General features: G+C 38.7%; 1 protein-coding gene across 1 annotated transcript in view; it reads right to left on the bottom strand.

Moving 5' to 3' along the window:
* LOC117299997 (corticotropin-releasing factor receptor 2-like) overlaps window positions 1-24,429 on the bottom strand; it is a 61,615-nt gene extending 37,186 nt beyond the window's left edge. The window contains exon 1 of the mRNA XM_033783639.1: window positions 23,779-24,429. Coding sequence (XP_033639530.1) covers window positions 23,779-23,784 — 6 coding nt within the window. The 5' untranslated portion in view covers window positions 23,785-24,429. The remainder of the gene's footprint in view (window positions 1-23,778) is intronic.
* Window positions 24,430-24,922: the final 493 nt, after the last annotated feature.

Raw genomic sequence — 24,922 nt, 5'->3', positions numbered from 1 at the left:
CATTACTCGTTACCAAGTAAGGTTTTATGCTAAACAAATGTTTGAGTAATTACCAATAGTGTCCACTGCCTTTAGCGTTACAGACAATTATAACTGCGTGACTCCAGAGCACGTAAAGCATCATATCAAATGCTGCCGTCAGGAATAAAAATATTATTAATTGTTCTTTGAAGACAGCGAAAGAATTACACCGCAATAACAATTTGCAATTAAGTGCTTCAAATCTAATCAAGTACGTCAGTCGGGTATCCGATACCAATAGGTATAATATTGACAAATCTGTCAAGCGTATTTAAAGGGCGCTGTTTGTAGGAGTTTTTTTTAATCAAATACAACTCCTCCGAAATCAATTGACTCCGCTTTAAATGTTGTTTGGAAACAAAATAGCCGTAGGGTTCTTGTCATCAATCAGTGCGTGAAACAGTCGCATGATTTAATCAACGCGATAAAAAAATGTTCGACATACAATATGTAGAAAGTGACATGCTTTACTCATCACACAATCATTTCAGAACCGGATTTGTTTTTTTACTGTTGTAGGTCGGTTCCTATTACAACAAATTCACAATGTTTGAGACATTTTCACAAGGGGTGTACAGGACATTTACGAAATTTCTGTCCTTTTAAGCTCATTAATTGCAACACTTTGCAAGCATTGAGCACATCTCGCCAGGAAATTAACACAATCACACATAGTTCTGTTTGCAGTCACTCTGTGACATACCTTTGCTGTGTAGACCTAAATGAAAAATCATATTCTTAAAATAAACCCATTAATAAATAACACTGTGTGTACTACGTAGTCCCTACATTGTGTGGACGTCTTTCGTTCCCAGTTCCCCTCTTTGTATGTAGCCTCCAAACAGACTGAAAACAGCCGTAGAGCGATGTCAACGGTTAACTGTATGTGGATATAACAGATGGTCGAAAAGTGTCCTACTGTCTCTATTTAGGTGCTTAACCATATCACATTTCATAGTTCTAAATAAAAATAAAGTCAAATCTCGGTTCTCGGGAAAACACATAGCGAAATCTCCAGCTTTCCACAGAAAACGATCACCGAAGCTTAAACGTGCTGGAGAGAGAAGTAGCCATCGGCAAACCTAGCTTATTATCAAGCTTAGTGTGACCAGGCTAAGCCATAGGCAACGATTAACATGTCTATAGAGTCACTTCGCATGCAGCATGTATCAGCCCTACGGCGAGTCGGGAATCAGACGACCCCATCGATCACAACCTCTTCTTTGTCAACCAACGAAGAAGAAGGCGAAGAAACGGCTACATAAAGTGCTGTTCTTAAAGATACTCAGTTGTATCCAGTGAAACCATGCTGTGGCTGCCTATACTGTTAAAACCAGGGCGGTAAAACTGACACTATGGGTGTTGCCACACTATATATCAAGCTTCCGGCGAGTCGGGTATCAGACGGCACCATCGATTAACAACCTCTCACTATCTTCTAACGGTTATCAGAACAGAAGAAGGCAAAGGAATGGATACTTAAAGTGATGTGCGTAAAGATACTGTGCTTGGTATCCAAAAAAGAGAATCAAAATTGTCACTATGTGGTGTTAAAATAACACTAATTCCTGCAGAAACCAACTGTTTTGGTGGCAATTTAACACCATGATGATTTTTGTTTAAATTTACGGTTTAAATATGTGACAACATCAATAGTGGAAAGTTTAGAAAGAAATCTCAACGGAAGTGTTTTACTATTTTCTGTGTTATAAGCGTACTTTCTTCTAATACCAAATACACTAACCGATACAAGTAACTTTCCGAACTTAATGCTTACAATTATCAATTGTTTGTGTCTGAACTAAATTTATTTAATCGGTCAGTACTTATCCCCAGTGTTGGGTAATGGTCTATCTATCCTACATCCATAATCTAGCCTATATATCTATATCTAGCAACGCTGCTAGAAGTGCTGTTGGTGGTCGTTGTTTTTTTGCCGTTTATCAAATAAGCTATTTATCTCCTCGTCTTCAAACACTATCAGACTCTCAGACCATTAGCAAGGGAAAGTTGCTGCACTAAAAACAACACCAAGTACGGATGGTTGAATTTATTTCACAACTGAGCGAACAGTTTATCTTTAACGGAAAAGCGCAGCCACAAAGTGCCCCACTTATCTCGGGCAAGAAGCGCAAAGTTGGATAACCGCCGTCAACGAGATGAAAACCTTGTCAGCTCTTCCTACATTTCTCATGAATGTCAGGGTCGCTAGGCCATATTTGACGGGGGCGTAATGGCTTGTTTACCTCGATCGTCCCTACCCGTAGAGTACGCATAGAGTGGTCAGATAAGGGTAAATTTAAACATCTGGCGAGGGAGAATAAGCACCAAACACCTGTAGAAAGTAAAATGCCATTACGATTGCTATCTGGGATGGAGGTTTTATGGATCAACGCATCACGCAATAAATTAACTCTTTGTAACACTTCCCTATTGTATTAAACATTCATCTAGCAGAAAGTATAAAACCATGGAGGTAGGATTGGAACATCAACCCATTCAAAAACTGCATGCATGAAGCGTGTATTATATGCAAACTCTATTTTTAGAATTCAAAATGGCGGGGCAGTGGTTGATGACGTCATTGCTAGCAAAAAAGTTTAGAACCATGTAGGTGGAAATAGTACAACAACCCATTTCAAAAAGAGGTTGAAGCGTATATGAAATATGTACATGTATGAAGCATGTATGCAAATTCAATTGGAATTCAAAATGGAAGGACGTTGGTTGATGACGTCATTGCAAGCAAACTACAATAAAACCATGGCGGGTAGAAATAGTACAACAACCCATTTAAAACCCAAAGTTGAATTATATATAAAGTATGACGCGAATATAAGTGTGCAAACCCCAATAGATTCTGAACAGCAGCATAGTGGTTGATGACGTCATTGCAAACTAGCTGATGAGGCAACCAGAAAAAAAGTATAAAACGATGAAGGTAGAAATGGTACAACACTTTATTCAAAAACTCCAGGTTGAAGTTTATAGAAAAAGTATGAAGGGTGTATTATCTTTGCAAACTAGAATTCAAAATGACGTGGCAGTGGTTGATAACGTCATTGCGAGGTAGCTGAGACTCTCTACGTTGAGGCCGAGTTAAAACATTGATAAAAACCCAATTACAACATTCTCGAATCACATGCCTGGGAGCCATAACGGTTTAAAGAGGACGCATCAAACAACATCTATGTCTTCAAAGTCGTCTCCCTCTTTCCTGTTCCCCACTTCTTTTCTTAAAATACACATTGGATTGACATCTGCGTTTAAGGCTTACGGATTGTATAGAGCTTCAACCGGCTGCGGGAAGAAAAAATCTAATTAAATCATCACTGAGCTTTAATCTCGATTTTCCAATTTAGCTGTTGACGGGGAATGCCCATGGTGCACGTAATCCAATCCAAATCTATTTTCGAAACCACTTTTCTCTGCTTTTCTCCGTCTCGGACGAGGATGCCCACAGCAAGGTGTACCCCCAACTCGAGTACCTACAGGTGTTTGGGGCAAAATCAATAAGAGCCGCTTTACTTGATAATAAGAGCCAATATAGCACCATGTTTTCCCGCGCTTTTTCTATCATTCAATTTTCTTGACTTTTGATTTTACTAGTTGTATTTTTTTCCTTGCTTGAAAACTGCAAAAAGATACATCTGTAAGGTCTGGTGAGTACCACTGATTGATTTTCTGGCAAATCTTGTCGTGAAGTAATCTTCTCTTTGTTGAGGATGATTATCAAGAAACAGCGGATGCAGAATGAGACACAGGTATCTTAGCTTGGAGGTATCTTCAACTTAAACGAGGTAACACTATTCCTCTGTCTGTTGAAGAAGCAATACTAGACCTTTCAGCTCCACGGGTCAAAAATATTGCTGTAAGTTCATGTTCACTTCATGAATCAAGTCTAGCTTATGACGAGCGGCAGAGATTTTGTTATCATGCTTTTCTTATATGTTCCTCAAGGGTGTTTAACTTCAAATGTTGTTCGCAAGCATGCTTCTCGTGAAAAGGGGGGAAGGTTGTGAACCACAGAAAAGCAGAATTGCGGCCTAGAGCTGGGAAAAGAAAATCGAGAAGTCTGGAGTATGGAAACATAGTCTTTTGAGGAGGACGGGGACATAAAAACAACAAGGGGCATGAATGCATATGAAGGAAACATGAGGAAGGAACATCTAAGGGTGAAAGTATACATGATATGATGGTCATGCCAACACATATCGTTACCAGCTTAAAATCACGTCTTAAATCACGACACTCTACGGTGAAACCTTATATGGGCTTTGGTTTCGTAAAAGGTCTTACCTTGCGGGCATTCACCTCATGGCTATCCAGACAAACTCTTAGTCCCCCGAATACGAGGTAAGCCCAACTTGGGAACTCAACGGATCTACTTTAGATACTTCAACATGAATGCAGACTCCAGTACATTGAATAGAATACGGCAATTTATTGTCAATTGGGCACTTCCGGGATTACTAGCTTTTGGATGTTCTGATGATGTTTTATTCTGAGAAAAGGAACAAGCCCTTTGGGGATTAGAGTGTCCTCTCCCTTACCCAGGCATATTCAGTGTTATCTTCAGGTGACGCCTGGCTTTAATAACTGGCTGAGAAATACGTTCGGGAAACATAAGTGTTATAAAAGGCTAGTAGACGATGAGTTCCGTTTCCCTTTGGAGTACTTTAAAGAATAGAATAAGATTAGAATAGAATATATGAGTTTTTTTCTGAGTGCAAGTTGTCCTCTACTCTAAATGAACTACGGTACGGAAGATGACCCCGTCCGAGTTTCACAGTGTTGGAGCCTGGGCTCTCACTTTTCTTTTCTTTTAAACTAATTTTAAATTATTCCTAACATAAATTCAATCGGGAAAATGGAACGCTGTTGTCAGTTTTATTTATATTTATTTTGTATATAATTGGGAAGGAAACACGACCTAAAAATACTAAATTGTTTCATGACAGTCATACAATCCTTAAATATCTATTTGCCAAAATGAAACAGTGAAAGGTCTAGCGTTTTCAGTCGAAATAAACAAAACGGCGATCTTTGCCAAATATGGAAGTATTGTCTTTAGCGCGGAAAACCTACACTGAAATTTCTGAAAAGGTAAATAGTTTTAAAGATTCTTGCAGTAAGTTAGAATTTTCAAAAGATAGCAGATGCTTAATGTATATGCACAATTTGTGTCCTCGGTAATATTTGTTCGGAATTAATATTATGTCCATAGAGAACAGTAGATGCCTTTCGTTAACGGCTATCGGTAATTTGTATTGCGTTTATTTTTACTTGAACACAATAGCTTTTCAATGTTTTTATCTGGTTCAATGCTAATACTGATTAATTGCTACGGCATTAGTTTAATAATACAATATCATCATCGTGAAAGACAATTTCATTTGTGTTTACAATGAGCGTTTTGTTGGGTAAGAGCTGAATTGTTTCATCATCATTAACAGCGTTGACATTTACCAAGTCAACTGTGAAGGGGAAATTAGTCATGATCAAACAATGAGATAGATTGAGTAAATGCGTAATAATGACGTTCATGTTTTATTCTGATGTTACTTTTGTTCTAGAAACAAAAGCTACAGCGAGGTTTCTTCCTACCGCATGTTAATCTTTAGGCGGCTGGGCGGTTCAGTGGTATCTGTTAATGGGAGGTTTTGGAAAGCTGTATCGCAGCAAGCAGACATACCATACGATTTCAAAATGATCACGTCGTTCTGAGCATGCGCACATTTTCGAAAGAAAAGGAGCAAAAAGCACTACCTCCTGTTGTTCACCCACATATGCACACAAACCAACAGTTGCTGTAGATTTCTCCCTCACGCCCATGGGTAAAAAAGTATACAATCTTCGGGAATGTCTGATAAATATTTTCCCCGCCGAAAACGTCGTCGTAGCCGACCTGAACAAAAGTAGCGTTTAGGGTGTCGGGAGTGCGAAAACAACATCCCCTTAAACTGTTCAGTTTCACTCAAAGCAGAATAGGCGGTTGAAATTTGAGAGTTAAACGGCGATGCGGAATTGATTTCAGTGACTAGTTAAGTATGAGGGACTGTCAAAATAACAAGGTATTATTTACTTTTCCCGTCAGCTATTTTGTATAAATCTAAAACTATATTGATAAATAAATATATTTAAAGGGAGGCATAGGACAATTGGTAATCGCTTTTCATACGAACGACAATACAAACAAGGTTAGAAGTCTATGTCAGCTTTTGGTGGCATAAAGCATTAATGAGAAACATTTTACTTCGAAGTATTATGGTTATGTCAAAAGATATTAGTTGTATTCAAAAATAAACTTAGTCAGACGTCGCAGGTTCAAATCCTGCAACATTTTGTTTTTCTTTATTCAAACCCAAATTGTTTAAAACTGTACCAAGTGACTTCCTTTTGTGGTTAATTACTTGATAACATTGAAACACAAATATATCTGGTTCACAGGTTGCATTCAGTAACATGATTTAGTGCAGCATGCAGTTTTTTATTTTAATGTTTACATTTTAAATATACAGTGAAATAAAGACAAGGGGTGCCTTTAACCTTTAACTGTCAGTACAAACAAATGCATTGAATACGGTATTTTTCACCAGAACTCACACGAATTTGATTTGACTTGCACACTTGATATGACAGCGAATAAAACAAACAGCGAAGTGAAAAGTGAAGTACATCAAAGACAACAACATCTGTTGCTATAAAATAATTCACGGTGCGCTCGCAGATCAATCGTTCCGATTAACTGAGGTGAATAACACGCTCGTGCAAAACAGGTATTTGAAGGGGATTTTATAATCAGAGATTGCAGCTGATGGGGTCGCGGGCATTGAAGGGGGATCCAAGGCGTTGATTGACTTCAAAAGGGAACAAATGATCAACACTGGCAGGCGGTGAAGCTCCATCCATTAATCAAATAAAAGATTTGGGATAATTGAATGAAGTGCAGCGGGATCGATAAAAGAGAGTCTGCTCTGATTTTATTTCACTGTTATACCCTTTACTACTACTACTTTCTCTTTCCCCGTGCCACGGAGGAATTCGGTCACGTCGATGTCTATCTAGCCGGATACGCCTCTGATATCCCCCACTAACCACGGCCTCCCTTCGCCATATTTCCCCCCTCATCTAGAGTCTTGCGGCATACGATGTGTCGCAATTCATTTCTGTCACCGTGAGACTCTGTCCAATGCAATTACGGATCAATGGGTTTTTGTTAAAACTTTTTGAGCCCTGGCCGTTTCCTCGTCCCAACTGTGTTTTCTTATTAGAATTTGCGACACAACATCCACAATTACGTTACCTTAGTTGAACCCGGGTCAATTTAGACACAAAGCAGAGCATCTTGGCGTTATTGCCTTCATCTTTGAGGAAGTGTTATCTTTGGTTTTATAAAGCCAACACTGCAAACAAAATTGTATGATGGACCAGAGGTCGGTATCACAAAAAGCTAAGATTGATTTTAACTGCAAATCAATCGTAGTCGAGAGAAAAGTGTGACGTCAAAATACAAATCACCATGGTGATACTGACAATGTGTCTGGCGATAAATTGTATTGCTTTGTGAAATCGAGCCGATTCACGTTTAATATTAGCGCAAGTCGTACTTATATGCCATAAAGGATGCAAAGCTTACACGCTTTTGTTGCACATTAATATGAGTTGACTAATAAATTTGCGTACATCTTAAAATCGGCTGCAGAAGTTTAACATCTTGCCTCGTATAGGAACGAGCTTCGCACTGATGATCCAACCCTCTGCCGTGCACGAGTTCCTGCACGTCTTCCCAGATCTCAAGTCCATTATTGTAGCCTCAAGAACAGGACATACTTATGTGTAACTCCACACGACGCACGAGGGTTAAACCAACTATGCCACACTTGAATGTATCTTATCTCTCAAAAAATCAAACCATGTTCTGATTTTCTTACCTATTTATGTCAGAAAGTGTGTCACTTGTCTTCTCCCGTCACACCTTTAAATATTTCTAAACTCAAAAGGCTTACTTTAACCTCTTTATGAATACAGTTGCAGAGATAAAGTGGTCTCTAAATGAAATGACGGTGAGTGACCCTCTTCACGAATCCGGAATGACGGTGACTGACCCTCTTCATGAATTCTAAACTACAGACCCACTTCCTGTTCGCTTCATCATTTTACAAAACACACCTTCAGGGGTAATTCACTAATAGATGATGTTCTCTTACATTCTTGTGTCTACTGATAGAGTGTCGTCAACGGTAGTTGTTGAGATCAAACACTGATACAAGCGACATGTTCTGGTTAGAATCTGAAGAGGTCTTGAAGATTGGGTTATTAAGACGATGGCAAGTTGTGACAACATTCCTTCTCTATCTTCTCTCCTCTTCTTTTTCTGTAAGAAGAGTCGAGAGTCAACAAGGGTGTTTTTTCTTGTATTATTCTCCTGCAACTTCGATGACCAATTGAGTACAAATTTTCACAGATTTGTTTTTTATGCGTACGTTGGGAAACAACCAAGTGAGAATACTGGTCTTTGACAAAAGAGGTTTACAGTGCCTTTAAGACTATAGGAACTTATGACAACATTCTTTTTCTTTCATTTTCCTTTTTGTGAGAGGAGAATAGTCAAGAGTCAACACACTAGAGAGGGATGGGTCGAGTTTGAATATGTCAGGTGAAGCAGCCACAGACAAAGGAGAGAGACCGGATAAATGAAGATCCGTAGCAGATAATGATACCGTAAAACGTGAGGATTGAGAGATGATAGCGCAGGGACAAAGTGGGAAGGTTGGTGAGACCCTTGCTCTATGGCGAGATAAGGAAACGAAGGGCATTCAGCAATCGATGATGGCCACGACAACAAAAACACAGTGATACATACCCAATGTCACACTGACAGAAAAGGACATCGGGTTAAATAAGTGTCCTTGCACATAGAAAGGCTAGATGCACTTCACGGTATCTCTACAAAATGGCAATTTGAAGTCCACAGTGCACAGACTGCGCACGCATTTTTATATACAGTTAAATATCTATTTAACAAGGGGCAAGCACAAACAGCGACAATTTGTCAACCATTAGTCAATTTCCCATGACGACATACGCATTCTGGGTACCAGGCAAAATCGACCAATTGACTTAAATCCTTCGCTCTGACTTGACCATGGTGGCTGGGAATGGCCAAACAACCTCTTCATAACAGGAACGCTGTTAACAAACCACAAAGCAGAAATAAGATTCGGGACTTCAGTAAGTTCTTTTTATATTAAAAGCAGAACCTCTTTACAACGATGCTCTTTAAAGACAGTGGACACTATTGGTAATTGTCAAAGACCAGTCTTCTCACTTGGTGTATCTCAACATAATATGCATAAGATAACAAACCTGTGAAAATTTGAGCTCAATTAGTTGTCGAAGTTGCCTTTAAACGAGTTCCAACTGCATACGACGCAGTATTTTAGAGAAAGAGAAAGCTCATCAAAGCATCAGTTACCTCAGAAATCATAACCAATAAGAGACCAACAAAATTCTCAAAACAAAATAACCAAGATGAAGAAAAAGAACTCTTCCAGTAAAAAAATGTGTTGTACTCTGTAAGTTAAGCTGACTGGAAAATCGACATTTGATTTAATACGGGCATACATTGATCGCTTGCTGTTTTGACATAGAGTACAATAATTCACAAAGTCTTAGACATTCAATCAAAAGGACAGGTGCGATATCTCAAGATGGCTCTTGAAGACATAGTTTACATCAAGAGATTTTTAAGTGTGTATATGCAATATCTCAAAGATAATCGAAGAATCCAGTTTAGAATAAACAGCGTGCGATCTGTTGTATACAAGAAATTTACGAATAGCGCTCTGGACTATACCAAATACGGTGACATGACGTCACGCCATGTCTGTGAACAGCTAACGAAATTGTTCTAAATGATTCTATAAAAGGGATCCCTCCCATTTCATTTGTCTAATTCAGAATATCCATTAAGCTTCCTGGATCCCACTAAGGGAAAAAGACAATTTTAGAAATCTTTGAAGATAATCCTTTTGTCTAGTCGATCATTTTGTATGGCATTGTAGTTTGGAGTAAAAAAGCTTCTGTTCGTTCTTATTAAAGGACAAAGTAACATGTTACAAAATAACCGAGACACACTTTTCAACTTTATTGCACTTCATCAACGAACATTCTAAAGCCTGAGTTTACCGAGGGCCCAAATGAAGATAACAATACATTATGTGAACATGTTGGCAAAGATTCCAAGATTGTACGCATATAAGCCTGTGCTTCAGGGGCCTTTGAGTGGGCCGAGAATGAAGTCAACTTTCTTCTCCCTATAGATATCTAAAAAAATGTTTTAAATATAGTTATTTCCGTATAAAAACAAGTCAAGATTCTAAAATTGCACACCCAGAAGCCTGCTTCAGGGGCCCTTGAGCGGGACGAAAATAAATTCAAATTTCTTCTCCCTAGATATCTTGACACAAACATCATGTGCCTGTGTTCTAATTAAATCATGCTGAGCAGATACTGTTATCGAAAACCTTCACAAGCCCGAAGCTTCTGGTGTCATTAAGCGGGTCAGAATGTCATCAAAACAACTCTTCGCAGATTAGGTTTCTTTACTAATTACGCTCACGAAAAGCAAACCACAACTATTTATCAAACCTATTCTAGCCTGAAGCCTCCGGGTCCTTGAAGCGGGCCACAATGCCAACAGTGGGTTTCTACTCAGTATGCTTATTCCCTTGTGCGGGGACTTTTACAAAACAAAACAAAGGACCCAACAAGGTATTTCATTGTTCAATCTGGGCCCCACAAGATAATTCTTATGAAAAAAGGGAAAAGTAGAACAATAGCAGGCCCCACAAACCACCGGTGCACAAACATTATCAGTAACCGCAAGGTTGCAACATTCACAAAACAAAACCAAGCAGTGAGAGGCGCCTAAAACCATGAAGTAGACGTCTATTTTATGTCTCAAACCAGAAGATATGTAAAAACACCTGTGCAAAAACAGCGAAGAGGGAAAAACAAATTGCTAACTTAGAACACACACACCAGCACAAACACAATACAACTAATACAAGCACCTAATAGGTAAACACCCACACAATCACACGTGCCATAAGACACCAAGGAGGCATTACACCTTAAACCCAAAACAAAACCAAGCAATTAAAAGCGTCTAAAACCATAAAGTATACGTCTATTTTATGTATCAAACCCGAAGATATGTCAAAACAGCCCAAGTGCAAAACAGTGAGGAAGATGGATAGCTTATCGGGACTTCAGATCCGCGTGAGTCATTTCTCGTTGTAGTACGCAATGTAACTTATATCAGAATGTAATTTACACGCGGATCTAACAGTTGACAAGGGACAAATAACATAGCTCTAGCGATTTTGTTTAGTTAAATCTGCACTTTTTTGAGTAATAAAAGGTTGGCTTTGGTAAGCTGTGCGCATTAAGAGGAAAGCCGTTTCTTGTATGGGTGTATTTGTCCGTGATTCCTTTATTTTGATGAAGGCAAGATGAGCTGATTTTTTATAGACCTGGACATAGTGCAGTTGTTTTTGTTTATCCCTCTCCAATTCATAATTAACGCAGCCAAATCGAGGCTTGAGGGTACTATTCACGTGTCAGCCATTCTGTATGTCTTATTCCTTGACTCAAAATTTGTAAAGCGTGCACCATTTAATGTGTATGTACACAACCTTGCTTTCAAATACCGTTAATTGTTATACCTCTGTACAAATTGTGAAGTTTGATTGGTCAAGAACCAATCACGTGCCGTGCAACAAATACGCATGTTGTATTAGTGATACTGACAACTATCAGGCTTGAGGTTTTGGCTTTGGCTTTGTGGCTCCGAACGATTGAAGGCATGCATTAAAAGCGTTTGGTACTGACAGAGCCTTAGCCGGTGCCTTAAAGTCGTAGCCTTTGTAAAATTCATCGACAATTGCTGGGAAGGAGATACATTGGCTGATTGTGAAATATTAATTTGAAGGGAGTTGTGTCTGAAAAGTGTTATACACTTCCAACAGCTACAGAGTGCTTCTAACTTAAACCATCTTAAACAGTTTTTACGGTTAATTTCTATGTATCTATAGGTATACCCTCCCTTTAAAAAGATTATAAGAAGCATTATTTATTTCTTTTTTTGTTGAAATATTGCATTAGCGACTCACTAACGGAAATCAGCACCCGAGGAAAGAAGATTTAAAAAAATGTCACCTCCCTAAGGAACAAAATACACACCATTGCTGAAACAACATCGCGATGGTTGATTTCACAATTTTTAAACGGGCAAGCCTTCACACATTAGCTCAAGTGACATTTCCCATTTTAGATCTTGTCTTTGTAATACTTAATGGCCTTGTTATCAAGATTGTTTTTACATTATTAGCGCCGTTAACTAACTAAAAAAATCTCTCTGTTCCTCTTTCCTCTTTCGTTACATCAGCTCTGATTCCCACAGCCATCTTACTTCAAGACAAAGGCTGATTTACATTATGGTCTGTTAAAAATGAATTTTCTTTGTCTCTCTCAAAGTTATCTTTTTATACATTTCAGTTTTGTTCTAAGACCACTTTCCTTCAAATCAAACGTAGTTTTACTTTATGGTCAAAAGAAGAAACTTTTATGTTATGGCCACCGTTTTAAGTCCGTTATCAACCAAACAAATAAACGCAGCCCCATCTCCCAACCGAAAAAAAAAATCAAGGCAAACAAAAAGTGAAGAAAAAAACCACCTCGCTGATTTTTATTTCATCGAGAGACCGATCGTGATTGCTTTAACCTGATCGCACTGGTGGGCCTCCCATGTCATATATATTACGCTATGTAATGTTCATCATCAACTTACTGACGTGCTCTACGTAATCTGAGATGCGGATGTTGCCAAGATGGAAGTACACATCGTGGTGGACCACTCTTACTCTGCATCTTACCCAGATGCTCTCTCGTGTATTAAGTCTCAGTGCGTGTCTTAAAGGCGAAGAGTACTTCAAGATTGCAAGAATTATGTATAATTTCAGATGTTTTATCAAATTATTATATTATGGAGGAAGGTATACACACAACGTACATGTTGTAATATTTTATCACTGATTTTCAAAAAGGTTTTCTTGAAAGCGAGACAACGTTTTCAAGATGCGGAGGAAAATTGCTTGGTCTGGATCACTGACCCCTGACTGATGGAAGAAAGAAACTAGATGACTTTTTTTTTTTACACAATGTGGAGACCAAGGACATAGCAAAAAAAGAGACAAAGAAGGACTCCATTATAAGTAGGATTTGAAACTTTCCATGGTGGAAATATGATATTGAAAGGTTTGCGGTAACACCATGTAATGACTATCTCTAATTGATTCGAACTTTTCAGAACCACCAGACTCCATTATAAGGACACTCTAAAGACTAGGGTTGATTCATAAGAATTGTTTGTACAAAAGTTATGAAAAGATTTTAAGCATAAATTCAAATGAAAAAAACGATAGAATACTCCGAAGAAAATAGGCAATTTGGAGACAACGGGGAAAAAATGAAAATAAAAGGACTCCGTTATAGGGGAATTCTAAAGACTGGGGTGCTTCGTAAGAATTGTTTGTACAAAATTTATGGAAAGATTTTAAAGACACTGGACACTATTGGTAACTGTCAAACACCAGTCTTCTCACTTTATTTATCTGAACACATGCATAAAATAACAAACCTGTGAAAATTTTAGCTCAATTGGTGGTCGAAGTTGCGAGAAACTAATGGAAGAAAAAAAGACCCTTGTCACACGAAGCTGTGTGCTTCAGATGCTTGATTTCCTGACCTTAAAATCTAATTCTGAGGTCTCGAAATCAAGTTCGTCGAAAATTACTTCTTTCTCGAAAACTACGTTACTTCAGTGGGAGCCGTTTCTCACAATGTTTTCTACTACCAACAGCATTGCGTGTCACCAAGTAAGGTTTCATGCTAATAATTATTTTGAGTAATTACCAATAGTGCCTACTGCCTTTCAGCACAGAGGGACATAGGAAAGAACACAAATAATGCTTAAGAATGTGTGGACTGGACAGATTCTCTTTACTGACATATGCCTAAACAAACCTATTACAGACATTCCTCATATCGTACTATTCCTGGTCCACTCTCGACCCATGATGACAACATTGACACAGATAAACCACTTTAGATGTGTGTCTTTAAATAAATAAGATATGAATGGTCATTACTCGTCATAAAAGCGGATCACAAGGATCTTAAAATAAATGCATCCATGTCCAAGAACATCTATTTGCGAAACACCAGGATGCGAAAAATATATTCTTTCAACCCTGTGGCCTCGTGCTGATAGATCGCCCCATTGAAATCAAGTAACTTAAAAAAAGGGTTTGAAAGAAGGAGCGATCGATTCTCCTGAAGAAAATTGAATAATGAGATAATGGTGTTATTACGGTGAGGTAGCAGCGGCAGATCTTCCTGGGCGAAGATGATACGTATTAGTTCATGAGGATCAACCCTTCATCCTTGATAGCGTCTTATATACAAAATCTCAAAGGAGGATAGCGATCATAACACTACTGCGTCAACATCACCAAGTGGTTGTGAGCAAATTTGGTTTGCTAATTGGGTGAAACTTTTACTTAGTGTGAAACAGTTTTAGAACTAATAATACACATGTATAAATAATATTAATACTAAAAAAGATTTTTAAAGCGCCTGATGCAAAAGCCAGAGGGCATAAAGAGAAGAAGTCATATAACTTAAGTAAGCAGATTACAAAAACACAGCTTCAAACAAATGGGTTTTTAACAGAGACTTTAAACAGTGTATTAAAACTACCCTGGCGAACATGCACATGAAGACTTTTACCCCCAAAAATTGAGCAAAGTAAGAAAATGATATATGACCACAACAAATGGAAGAAGGCTTCTTCCATTTGTTGTGGTCATATATCATTTTCTAGAAGCTCTAGTAGTTGAAAGCAAAGACTATTGAGATGCTCGTAAAGTCCAGGTTAGGCAATAATGGTGAATAAGTTCAGATAATTAAGTAAGCAGGACATTGACCTGTTTGAGCTTTGAGAGAAAATAAAAGAGTTTTATAAATTGTACGAAACTTAACTGGGAGCCAATGCAGTTCTGGTGCAATGGTGAGAACGAGGCAAGCAAGAAAAGAGTCGAGCGAGCAGTATTTTTGTACTCTGTGTCATTGTAACATATCTTGTGAAAGCTTAAGCAACACCTCAACATTTGGAGAAAGAAACAACCGTGTTTTCAGAGAGTTATCATAGCTTCATAGCATAGCTTTAATCATTATATTGATATTCTAATAAGGTGAAAACGCACTGACTATGAAACAGTTTTAGAACTAATATCTGTATCGGAGTATAAAATATATTGTGAAAGATGAAACAACATCTCAAAGTATGACGACAGAAACTAGCGTATGTTGAAGGGAAGGTACACGAAAACGCTTGATAATAACTCAAAACAAGTTTTTAACTTAAAAAACTGACTTGGTAATGAGCGTTGGAGAGCTGTTGATAGTATAAAACATTGTGAGAAACGGCTCCCTCTGAAGTAACATAGTTTTTGAGAAAGAGGTAATTTCTCACAAAAATATTAAAAGACTTCTAGCTAGAAGGCTTTTATTTCTATCTGAAAGCACACAAATACGTCCAACAAGGGTGTTTTTTCTTTCATCATTTTCTCGCAACTTCGATGACCAAGTGAGTAACGTTTGTTATGGGATACACCAAGTGGGAACACTGGTCTTTAACAATTACCAAACGTGTACAGTGCCTTTAGTACAGTTTGCATCTTGAGAAGAGGGGTATCTAATAATAGTTGACTTGCAGAGAAAAACAGAAAAGACAAACAGAACTACCGTGTTTCCAGTGAGTTCTCTTAGCGCCATAGCGTAGCTTTAATCATTTACGTATGGTATCTCCGTTCGAGCTTGGTATCTTGATTCGAATGGTGAGGAAGAATCCGTGCGCAAAAAAAACGTGCACAGCGCTGCTACGTGTGAGACACGTATAAATCCAACGGCAGAGGCTGCCTCCACAGTTTTTGTGTGTGCACCGAATGAATGTGTTGTATTCTTGATTTCATGTTCACTACTTCAGGGAGACCGAGAATAAAACAAAAAAGGGAGACACAAGGGAATGTTAAAGATTGGGGCACTCCATGAGGAATAATGTCTACAGAGTCTATGGGAGGTTTTTAAGTAAAAAACAAAGATGTCTCAACAGGGATGCACAAACTAGAATGTTTGTATTGATGTATGTGCACACATCTGTATAGTTTTTAATCTTCTCCGTTTAAGATAATGCTTTTCATCACGCGATGAATATAAACTTTAGAGCGCGTACAGTTAACCATATCTCAAAAACCATTTTCTTCCTTGTGTTTATAAAATACCAAGCTATGGGATTTGAGTGTCTTAATGACGTAGAAACTTTATACTGTTACTATTAGCCAACTCCGTAACCCTCCAGGCGAGCTGGGATGAAAAGGAAGACTCCCGACACCCCAAGCCTCCAAGATCATAACCAAGATATTAGATTTACCAGCCACTGTGACAACACACCAAGTCTGTCCAAATACAATTCCCGCGAGAAAACGCGCGGTTTGCTTGTTCAGACTCAACTGCCCACTTGAAGCGCTGCTCCCGAGTGAGGAAGTAGAATAATGTGAGTCCTCCTGCTGTTTTTTCCCCAGAGGAAGAGAAAGAAAGAAACCCCTCCGCGCACCCTGAGCTGGTGGGCAGGCGATAGGGCCCTTGACAGTTCCTTCGTGTTGTCGCAGTACGGTGATTGGCGGTCAAGAGAGTTACCAATCTCTTAACGATAAGCCAAAGAATGGCAAGTGTTTGGCAAGACTGTATACTAAGGAAGTGCCGCTACACTCTTTGAAGATATCTTACCACTTAGAAGTTTTTCAGTTGATTTCAATGTTTGTATTTTTACAAGGAACATAGCGGAAATTAATATTGACCGTTTCCTTCCTCTTGTTCTTTACATAAAGTACACGGTTAAAAGTTAAAGGAAGAAGGAAAACATGAGCTCCTCAAACCGGCTGAGTGTAACAATTAAAGTGATCGGGCCTTGTCGCACGGGAAAGTTTACAGGAAACCAGTTCTAGGTTATCTTAACATTGTATAGTGTGCACATATTTTGTCTTGTGAATCGTAAGACAATTTTGAAGAATGGCTCATGTATCAATATAAACCACAAGGGAAACTGCCTGGGTAAATTTTGAAATGAGTTTTGGGGTTAAACCAACAAAGAATTGACTATAGAGTGGGATTCAAACCAACGACCTCCGGATTAACGTGCCGGCGCTCTACCAACTGAGCTATCTAGCCCTGTATTGGCGGTGTCCCTATTTTGTCAACATCTTTGTTCGGGGGTGCCAGTCAGAAGCCTTACAACCGTTAACTGTCGTGTAGCCAGGGATCACACCCATGTTACGATACAACCTGGGAAGCGGCAGCTATAGGGGATCACCTTAAGGGGATGCGACTTATGGTCCTGCAGCACGCACTGCAAATGGTTGCATCCAAGTTGCCTGAAAAAATCAACCTCATTAGACTACTGTATAACCATCTACAGAACATAAAAGAGATACAAAAACAAGTCCATGCACTATAACGCCATCTTAAAAATTTACCATTTGCCAAGCTGGACGCCATGCTGCAACCTACGTGTAACTGTGGTAGTTTTATAATTTTGTCTACCGCATTACTTCAAAGTCGGCGTTCTATAAGTGGTTCCGGTGTCGCTTGGACTTGAATTTCACCCACAAACCTTTGCGCGCCGATCATGCGCATTGGGACATACATGGGCAATTGGGTTTCTCTTCACTTCTGTCAAGAAAACTGTGTAAGATTTGTAAAACATCTTTGCTTCCAATGGGAGACTTTCTGGGACGATAGAGGGCAGCAGACTTACCGGGTAAATCCATTGTTCTCAGAATTATGCGCATGTTCAGAACTACGTAAACAATGGAAATTTACCCGGTATGTCTGCTGCCACCTAGTGTTGGAAAGTCTCCTATTACGAACTGGGTGCAGTTTTGTTTCTTCACTCTAAACATCTGTATGGTATCTCAGACTTATTCACATCTTCTGGTTGCCTTCAAGTTGCACGTCAAAGTTGCCTCGTGTTGCAAGGCCCTTTTTTGACATGCTGTGCTGATCATGCACAATGGACATGCTTGGATGTTGTGTTTTTCTTTCTCCGTTTTCGCTTGACTTCACTTCTCAAACAAACTGTAAGATTTGCAAACAAAAAGTTGCTGCCAATTATATTGTTGGTTTACGAATTGGATGATATTATCAGTTACTCCAACTTTCCCTCATCGTTAGTGACAAATTGTCATTAGAGGTACGTTGTTATGATAAGAATACCACATGACATCTTAGAATGTATACTTTACGTCATTATGTTTTCTCAATCAAACTAATGACGGTGCATGTTGCCCTTTTGGGAATAGTTTGCACTTTTGTTCATCTCCTAAATACTTACTGTCAAAATGGCCCTCTATCCAAGAAACTATTAGCAACATGATGATGCTTAAGATCCTGAAGCAGACTTCTTGAAAAGACACGATTATGAAAATCTTAATGGTTTTAATCAATTTAATGTTCGAATTTATCATTTATCATTTTATCAATGTCTTAGGGTACTCATTTGTATCCCCACATCACCCATGTAGAGGGGGAAAAACAGTTATACGTCTGGTTTTTATCACCAGAAACATCAAGCGAAAAGTTTAACTTTGGGTTTCTCCAGTTGCGGGGAGAAAATTCAATTATCTTTTAATCACCAACCAAGACGATTTGGAAGGCAGAACTGCAAAAAACATGGCTGAGCGCAAAATACGCAAAGCATATTGTAACTCATCACAAGGAAATGGCAAGATGTTTTTGTTTATAGATCACATGTGAAGACATATGGTTTGTGTATTATGAGTCCAATATTTATCAAGGTCGGAAGATATTCGTACAGACAAACAAAATATGAAAAAGGAGCAGTAAGAAGTGATTAAAATGTAATTTTGAGGAATAGACGACCTTTGGTTTGGACGGGGAAGTTAATCTGAAGGATATACATGAAAGTGGGTTTTCATATCGTATAATATTTCTATATTATTTCAACTGACTTTCCATGGGTGTATTAAATATTAAATTGGATAGTGAATCATTTGTTTGTTGCAGAAAAGCAATAATTAATTTAATTACATTTTGATCTGATGCTGGTCCTTGGCAAAATATTAATTATAATATTATTTATACATATAAATTTACATAAAAGGGCCCTTTTCCCCATTTATTGTGTTTATCGGAATGCAGTTTTGGGGGTTACCAGTGTGTATTTTTGTGTACTGTACTTTACTGAAGTAAAACAATTACTTCGGTAATGTTGGTTTTTGACCTGTTTAGAACTACATAAACAATGAACAATATACCAATCGATTTTCATACAAAACTAATTCATTGTTGATTTTAAAAATAGTAAATTAATTGTGAACTCAATGACAAAGTTATTTTAGGTCCTTTCTTACATGAATATTTTCCTGGCTTTTCTGGGATGTTGGAAACATACGCCTTTTGGTGACAGTTACATTTTTCACTTGTTTTGTATGCTCTCCCAGGCATCTCACTGTTGTTTAGCTGAAGTTTTTTCGTATATTATTTTTAAGGGGTGTACATGAACTTGTGGATGTCTTACCCGAATAAATATTATCATTATAATTACAGTTTGAGAAAAATCCATTGTGCATACCAATCAATAACTGCAATTTATTTACTATGGACAAGTAGTTTACGGTCACAGTTTTATATGAACATAGTACTTTGGATCAAATTGCGCAGATCTATGAATGGAAGTTGACGTCAGTGTAAAAACTCTGTGTGGAGTTTAAACACATTCAAGTGTTGCATATACTACTTTTAAAGACGTTTAAATTATAAATATTATTATTATTAATATTATTATTGTCATTATTATTTATTTGGCAATTTATACGAATAGGATAAAACTCAGAATTATCATTTTGAATTTCATCTTTGCTCAGATGTTTGTAACATACATGTGAAAAAAATGCGGGTACAGAACCTATGCTTAAATATGTGTTTAAATTCTAACCACTGTTTTATTGCTTTTAATGTAATGTCTTTGTGGTCATGAAATCAAGGGACCGTGACAAACACATCACAAGCAGGGACAGTACATGTGTATATTTCCATACAGCTTTGTAAGGAAATACCAATTTTATGTGAGACAAACCACAATAGAGAACACATCTACGCAAGCAGGTACCGCAGGGACTAAACTGAATAGCCCTTGGGCTGGATTTCCCAAAACACCAAGATTAATCTATAGCGTGAGTTGTCAGTATCCCCATAGTGATTTGTATTGTGACATCACACTTCGCTTGGCCAAACATTTGAAGAGTAAATGATGGACTTGAAAAAAGAAGAAGAAGGCACTTCGCTTAGCAGTTAAAAATTTGTTAACACACTTAAAGAGTAATAATTAACTCTGACCCAGGTTGCAGAATGTGACAAACAAACCATACGACACATCTAAAATACTAATTATTGACTATCCTTAGTCCGATATCTGCCATGCTTCAATGCTCAGTGACATTATAAACCAATCAACCAACCAACCAACCATATTATTGTGAAACTTCATCATTCATTATTTATAGATCTGCAACAAAAACGTGCAGTAAATTACGATGGTTCATCTATGGGGCTTTGTCTATGTCTGCACATGAAGGACTAAAATTTGATAATTAGCTGAATTATTTGTCTAAACCTTTGCTCTGAAATAGCGGCAATCGATATAAAGGCCAATGACGACAACTATAAACTATTAAAAAAACATTTTTTGAAGGGGCAAGGGCACCAAGGCATTTTCTCCTATAGGGAAATTATATATTTCTACCGGAGCATTTCAAGGGCACCAAGGCAACGACCAGGGCCCAATTTCATAGAGCTGCTTAAGAACAAAATTGTGCTTAAGCAATAACATATTTGCTTAGTAAAATCAGATTACCGGCCAAGACTCCACTCAATTGTCGTAAACAACAGCTAAATACCAGTCATAAGCAATGTATATGGCATGACATTTTGGCCAGTAACATATGTAAAACAAGCGAGCTATTTTCGTGTGTATGGATCACAAATGAAGACGTTTGGTTTGTGCATTCCATAACAGTAATTAATGCTAACATTTATTGCGCAAACATGGCAACAGACTATTATTTCCAGCCTCAGTTTGGCTACAATGAGTTGGAATGGATTAAAATCAAGATGGCCACACCGTGATGAAGGTCTATAGCATGAAGCTGTTCATGAGTCTATTTCTCCTATCGAATTCACTTGAATGTTTCAGCACGTAATCAAACAATTCATATACCTCAATGATCTAACCAGGTATATACGCGTGACATGCTGGACGGGAGTAGACTTATCAAGTAGGCCTACTTTTTATATAAAGGCAAAAATGAATGTGTGATTTTTATCTAGCGTCTGTGCGGCACCTAAATGTAGCCCGAGCCCTAAATGTAGCCTGACCTAAATGTAGCCCCAAACATGTACCTGTCCGGGCTACATTTAGGGCTCGGGCTACATTTAGGTGCCGCACAAGCGTCAGTAAAAGCTATCTAATAATTTGGTATTGTTGTTAAGCACGTACAAATAAGAGCATGTTGTAATGCACTGTTGCAGGGTACAATATGTGAAAATTTACATGATTTTGCTGGATCAGACCCACTTCTGTGTCTGTTTGGGGAGGGGGAAGGTTGGGACCATACAGATAATATTTTGGGGTTTTGGATTCTACTGCCAAAACCCTGTTTAATAGATAGTTGTGGTACAGGTGCTAAAACACACGAATCAAACTGCCTCTAGCCACCGGGCAATCTCGGTTGTCTATGTATAGTTGGAAAGACACTGTTCAAGAACTGCAAAGGCCGTGGATTCGAATCCCACCCGAGCAATATGCGTTTTTATTTTTTTCACAGAATTCGGGAAAGTACTAAGTATACAATGCTTATAACAGGGGAAAACCACAATTAGACATTCTGTTTAAGTGGAACATGACTAAGATTGTGTGACTATTTTCTGTGACAACGGCAAATTCAAGACACGGATTAGCACTTCATGTGTTCATCACACATTATCCCAAGATTGAGAATAATGTTCCCATCTTCATGAAGCAGCCAGAGACGGGAGAAAGAGAAGAAGACATACAGAGAAATTGGTCTTGTGGGAGCACAGGTAGAGTGCAATTTGTCATGGCTTGCCGCCTCACGTCCTCCGGAACGTTATAACATGATGGTCACGTCTTCGTGTAGGCTATGGCCAAGGCTACATGCACATGGGCTTGTAAATTGGTTGCGAGATATTACGATGAGAAGAAGCAGGTATCTATGGATCAGAAAATGGTATCTCTCTTTTTCTACTTCTGATGATGGAGGATTTAATTCACTGTCATCTTGTTTCCCTTGGATTTGGATCAATATGAGCAAATCGAGACTGAAGATAAGTCTGGCTCCTTGTGGAGAGTGTGTCGAAGATGCACGGGAAGCAATGACACAGATTGAGTAGGGTCAGGATCTCAAACAGACGACCCTAATCAGTGTTGGTAAAGTCCAATACAGGGTGTTAATAACGCATGACAAAGTTAGCAATATCATGAAGAAATGCAATATATATTGTTGATGTTTCACTTATTTCAAACGCCGATGGTATCGCACAATAATTTTGAAGGCTGTCAGAGACAGGTATCTTCGGTGGAAGATTGTTTATGAAAAGAGGGGGCAAGAATGAAAAGAGGGGGCAAGAAGGAAAAGAGGAGAAACTGCCAGGAGCAGACTGATCGAAACGTCGCCACGCCGCGTCGGGTTGTTTAGATCAGTGATTACTCTATGCTCCGGCAACCCAATGTCCTCCGACAACCATGTTCCAACAACCCTATGTTCCGATAGCCCCTCGTGGTTTGCACACAAGTGACGACCAGGGTTGGTTTAGGGATAGGGTCTATAGATTTAGGAAAATAGGGTGTCTTTTCGGAACACCACACTCACATAAAGATATACCATGTACATGGTGTTCCAGCAAACCTATTGTATCTCCACCATGCCAAGTTTAAAATCCTACTCATTTGCATGGTGTTACTGCAAACATTACTAGATTGAATCTCCACCATACGAAGTTTGAATTCATACTAATGTACATGTTCACGGTGTTACCGCAAACCTCACTAGATTGTATCTCAACAATGATAAGTTTCAAATCCTAACCATTAAACAATCATATTAAATGTACTGCTGTTAATGAATTGTCCAACGCTTCTAGTCTGCATGCTCACGTTTGTTTCTGCTCAGAAAAATTAATTACATTGATAAGTTGGGAACAGGGCGAATATGAACCGGTGATTTCTAAATCAGTATCAGATTTGTATAGCATACATGCCGACAATAGATATCGTGCTTTTTGTACTCTAACCTTTACTGTACGTGGAGCAATAAATACTGTGGCAAATTTCATTGCAAGGTAATTTCACTTTAAACTTTCTGCTCGTTGCCGTGAAACAAATGTAAATGAAGCTGTACTTTGCAAGAGCACGTACCCGCCATACGGCAGTCCTCCATTGGCCCTACTACCACGAGACAACCCACTATTAAAGTTATTTCATACTTATCTACAAAAAAAAATCGTTCAAACAATACGGAGATGAAAATATCTTACCGCCATTTTGATGCACGCTCAGCCTAGAGATGATTCGATATTTTCAGCTGTCTTTAAGTGGTTTCCAACATTAAGGAAACATTTGAGGATAAATGCAGGGCGCAATGAAGCTTGCGAAACGTGCCTTTCCTTCGGAGTTAAAGCGATCGGTGCAAACGGGTAAACCTCCAGTTAAAACGAAGAAAACACCAGTTTTGAGCGGGAAAACGATTAATGCAGCCTCTACGTATGGGTGTGTGTGTGTGTGTGTGAGCGGATGTTGCCTGGTAACAGTTGAGAGCACAGACTTCGCTTCTCAGTCAATAGCTTTTATTTTCTCTTCTTCTTCCACGGAAGACGTCCGTTCATTCTTTCCACCTGATGTTGTAATTGCTCGTCCAGTTGCGACTCCGTGTGTAAATCACATGGTACCCCATTGGTATAATCAGTCAAACTGAGTAGCTACTACTCTTTTTCAGCTCCAAGGTACTCGATGATTGCTTGCATTCTCACGGGGGAGAAAAATAATATGAAAAATTACACACGACTGTATGCAAATGTTTTGTTTAGGAAATCTAGTCGCTGATGTTGTCTACTAATTGGCAGTGATTGCAACCAACCCATGCTGTGCTGTTGCGTGCAGACCAGGCCTCGGTGGTTTCTTCATCACTGCCGACTTTCTACCATAATGAAGTATAAATAACACTGGCCTATATATAGTGGTACGCTTGAAGATTGAAACCCCGCGCTTTGCTGCATGGAGGAGACAACCAGGAATAACATATAGGTCTGCGTTTAGCCCAAGGGTGATGGATTTCACCGGCAAGAGGCCGGGCTGACTAGGGTTGAGAATAAGGGACACCTGTTAATTTCTGACTATGTTTCTTAGGGTTACTTAAATCGTGGAGGTAGAACTTCTTTTTTTATTGTAAAGCACATCAGTCTTCAATATAAAGTAATAAGGATAAATTGTGCTTTTCTAAACAAACATTAGAGACAACTCTTCCACCCAAATGTATTGGTTTCAGCAGAGGTCACGTGAGACGTGACCGGTGGAAAAAACATCTCAAAGTTAATTGATGTGGTCAAGGTAACGACAGAGGGCGCTCTACGCCAAAAAGAGTCAATACGAACTCGATAAGCCGCGGTTTAGAGAAAGCAAGGT

The sequence above is a fragment of the Asterias rubens genome, chromosome 15 (genome assembly GCF_902459465.1).
Source record: "Asterias rubens chromosome 15, eAstRub1.3, whole genome shotgun sequence".
In the NCBI taxonomy this organism is placed as follows: Eukaryota; Metazoa; Echinodermata; class Asteroidea; order Forcipulatida; family Asteriidae; genus Asterias; species Asterias rubens.
This window is presented reverse-complemented; position numbering and strand designations above follow the sequence as displayed.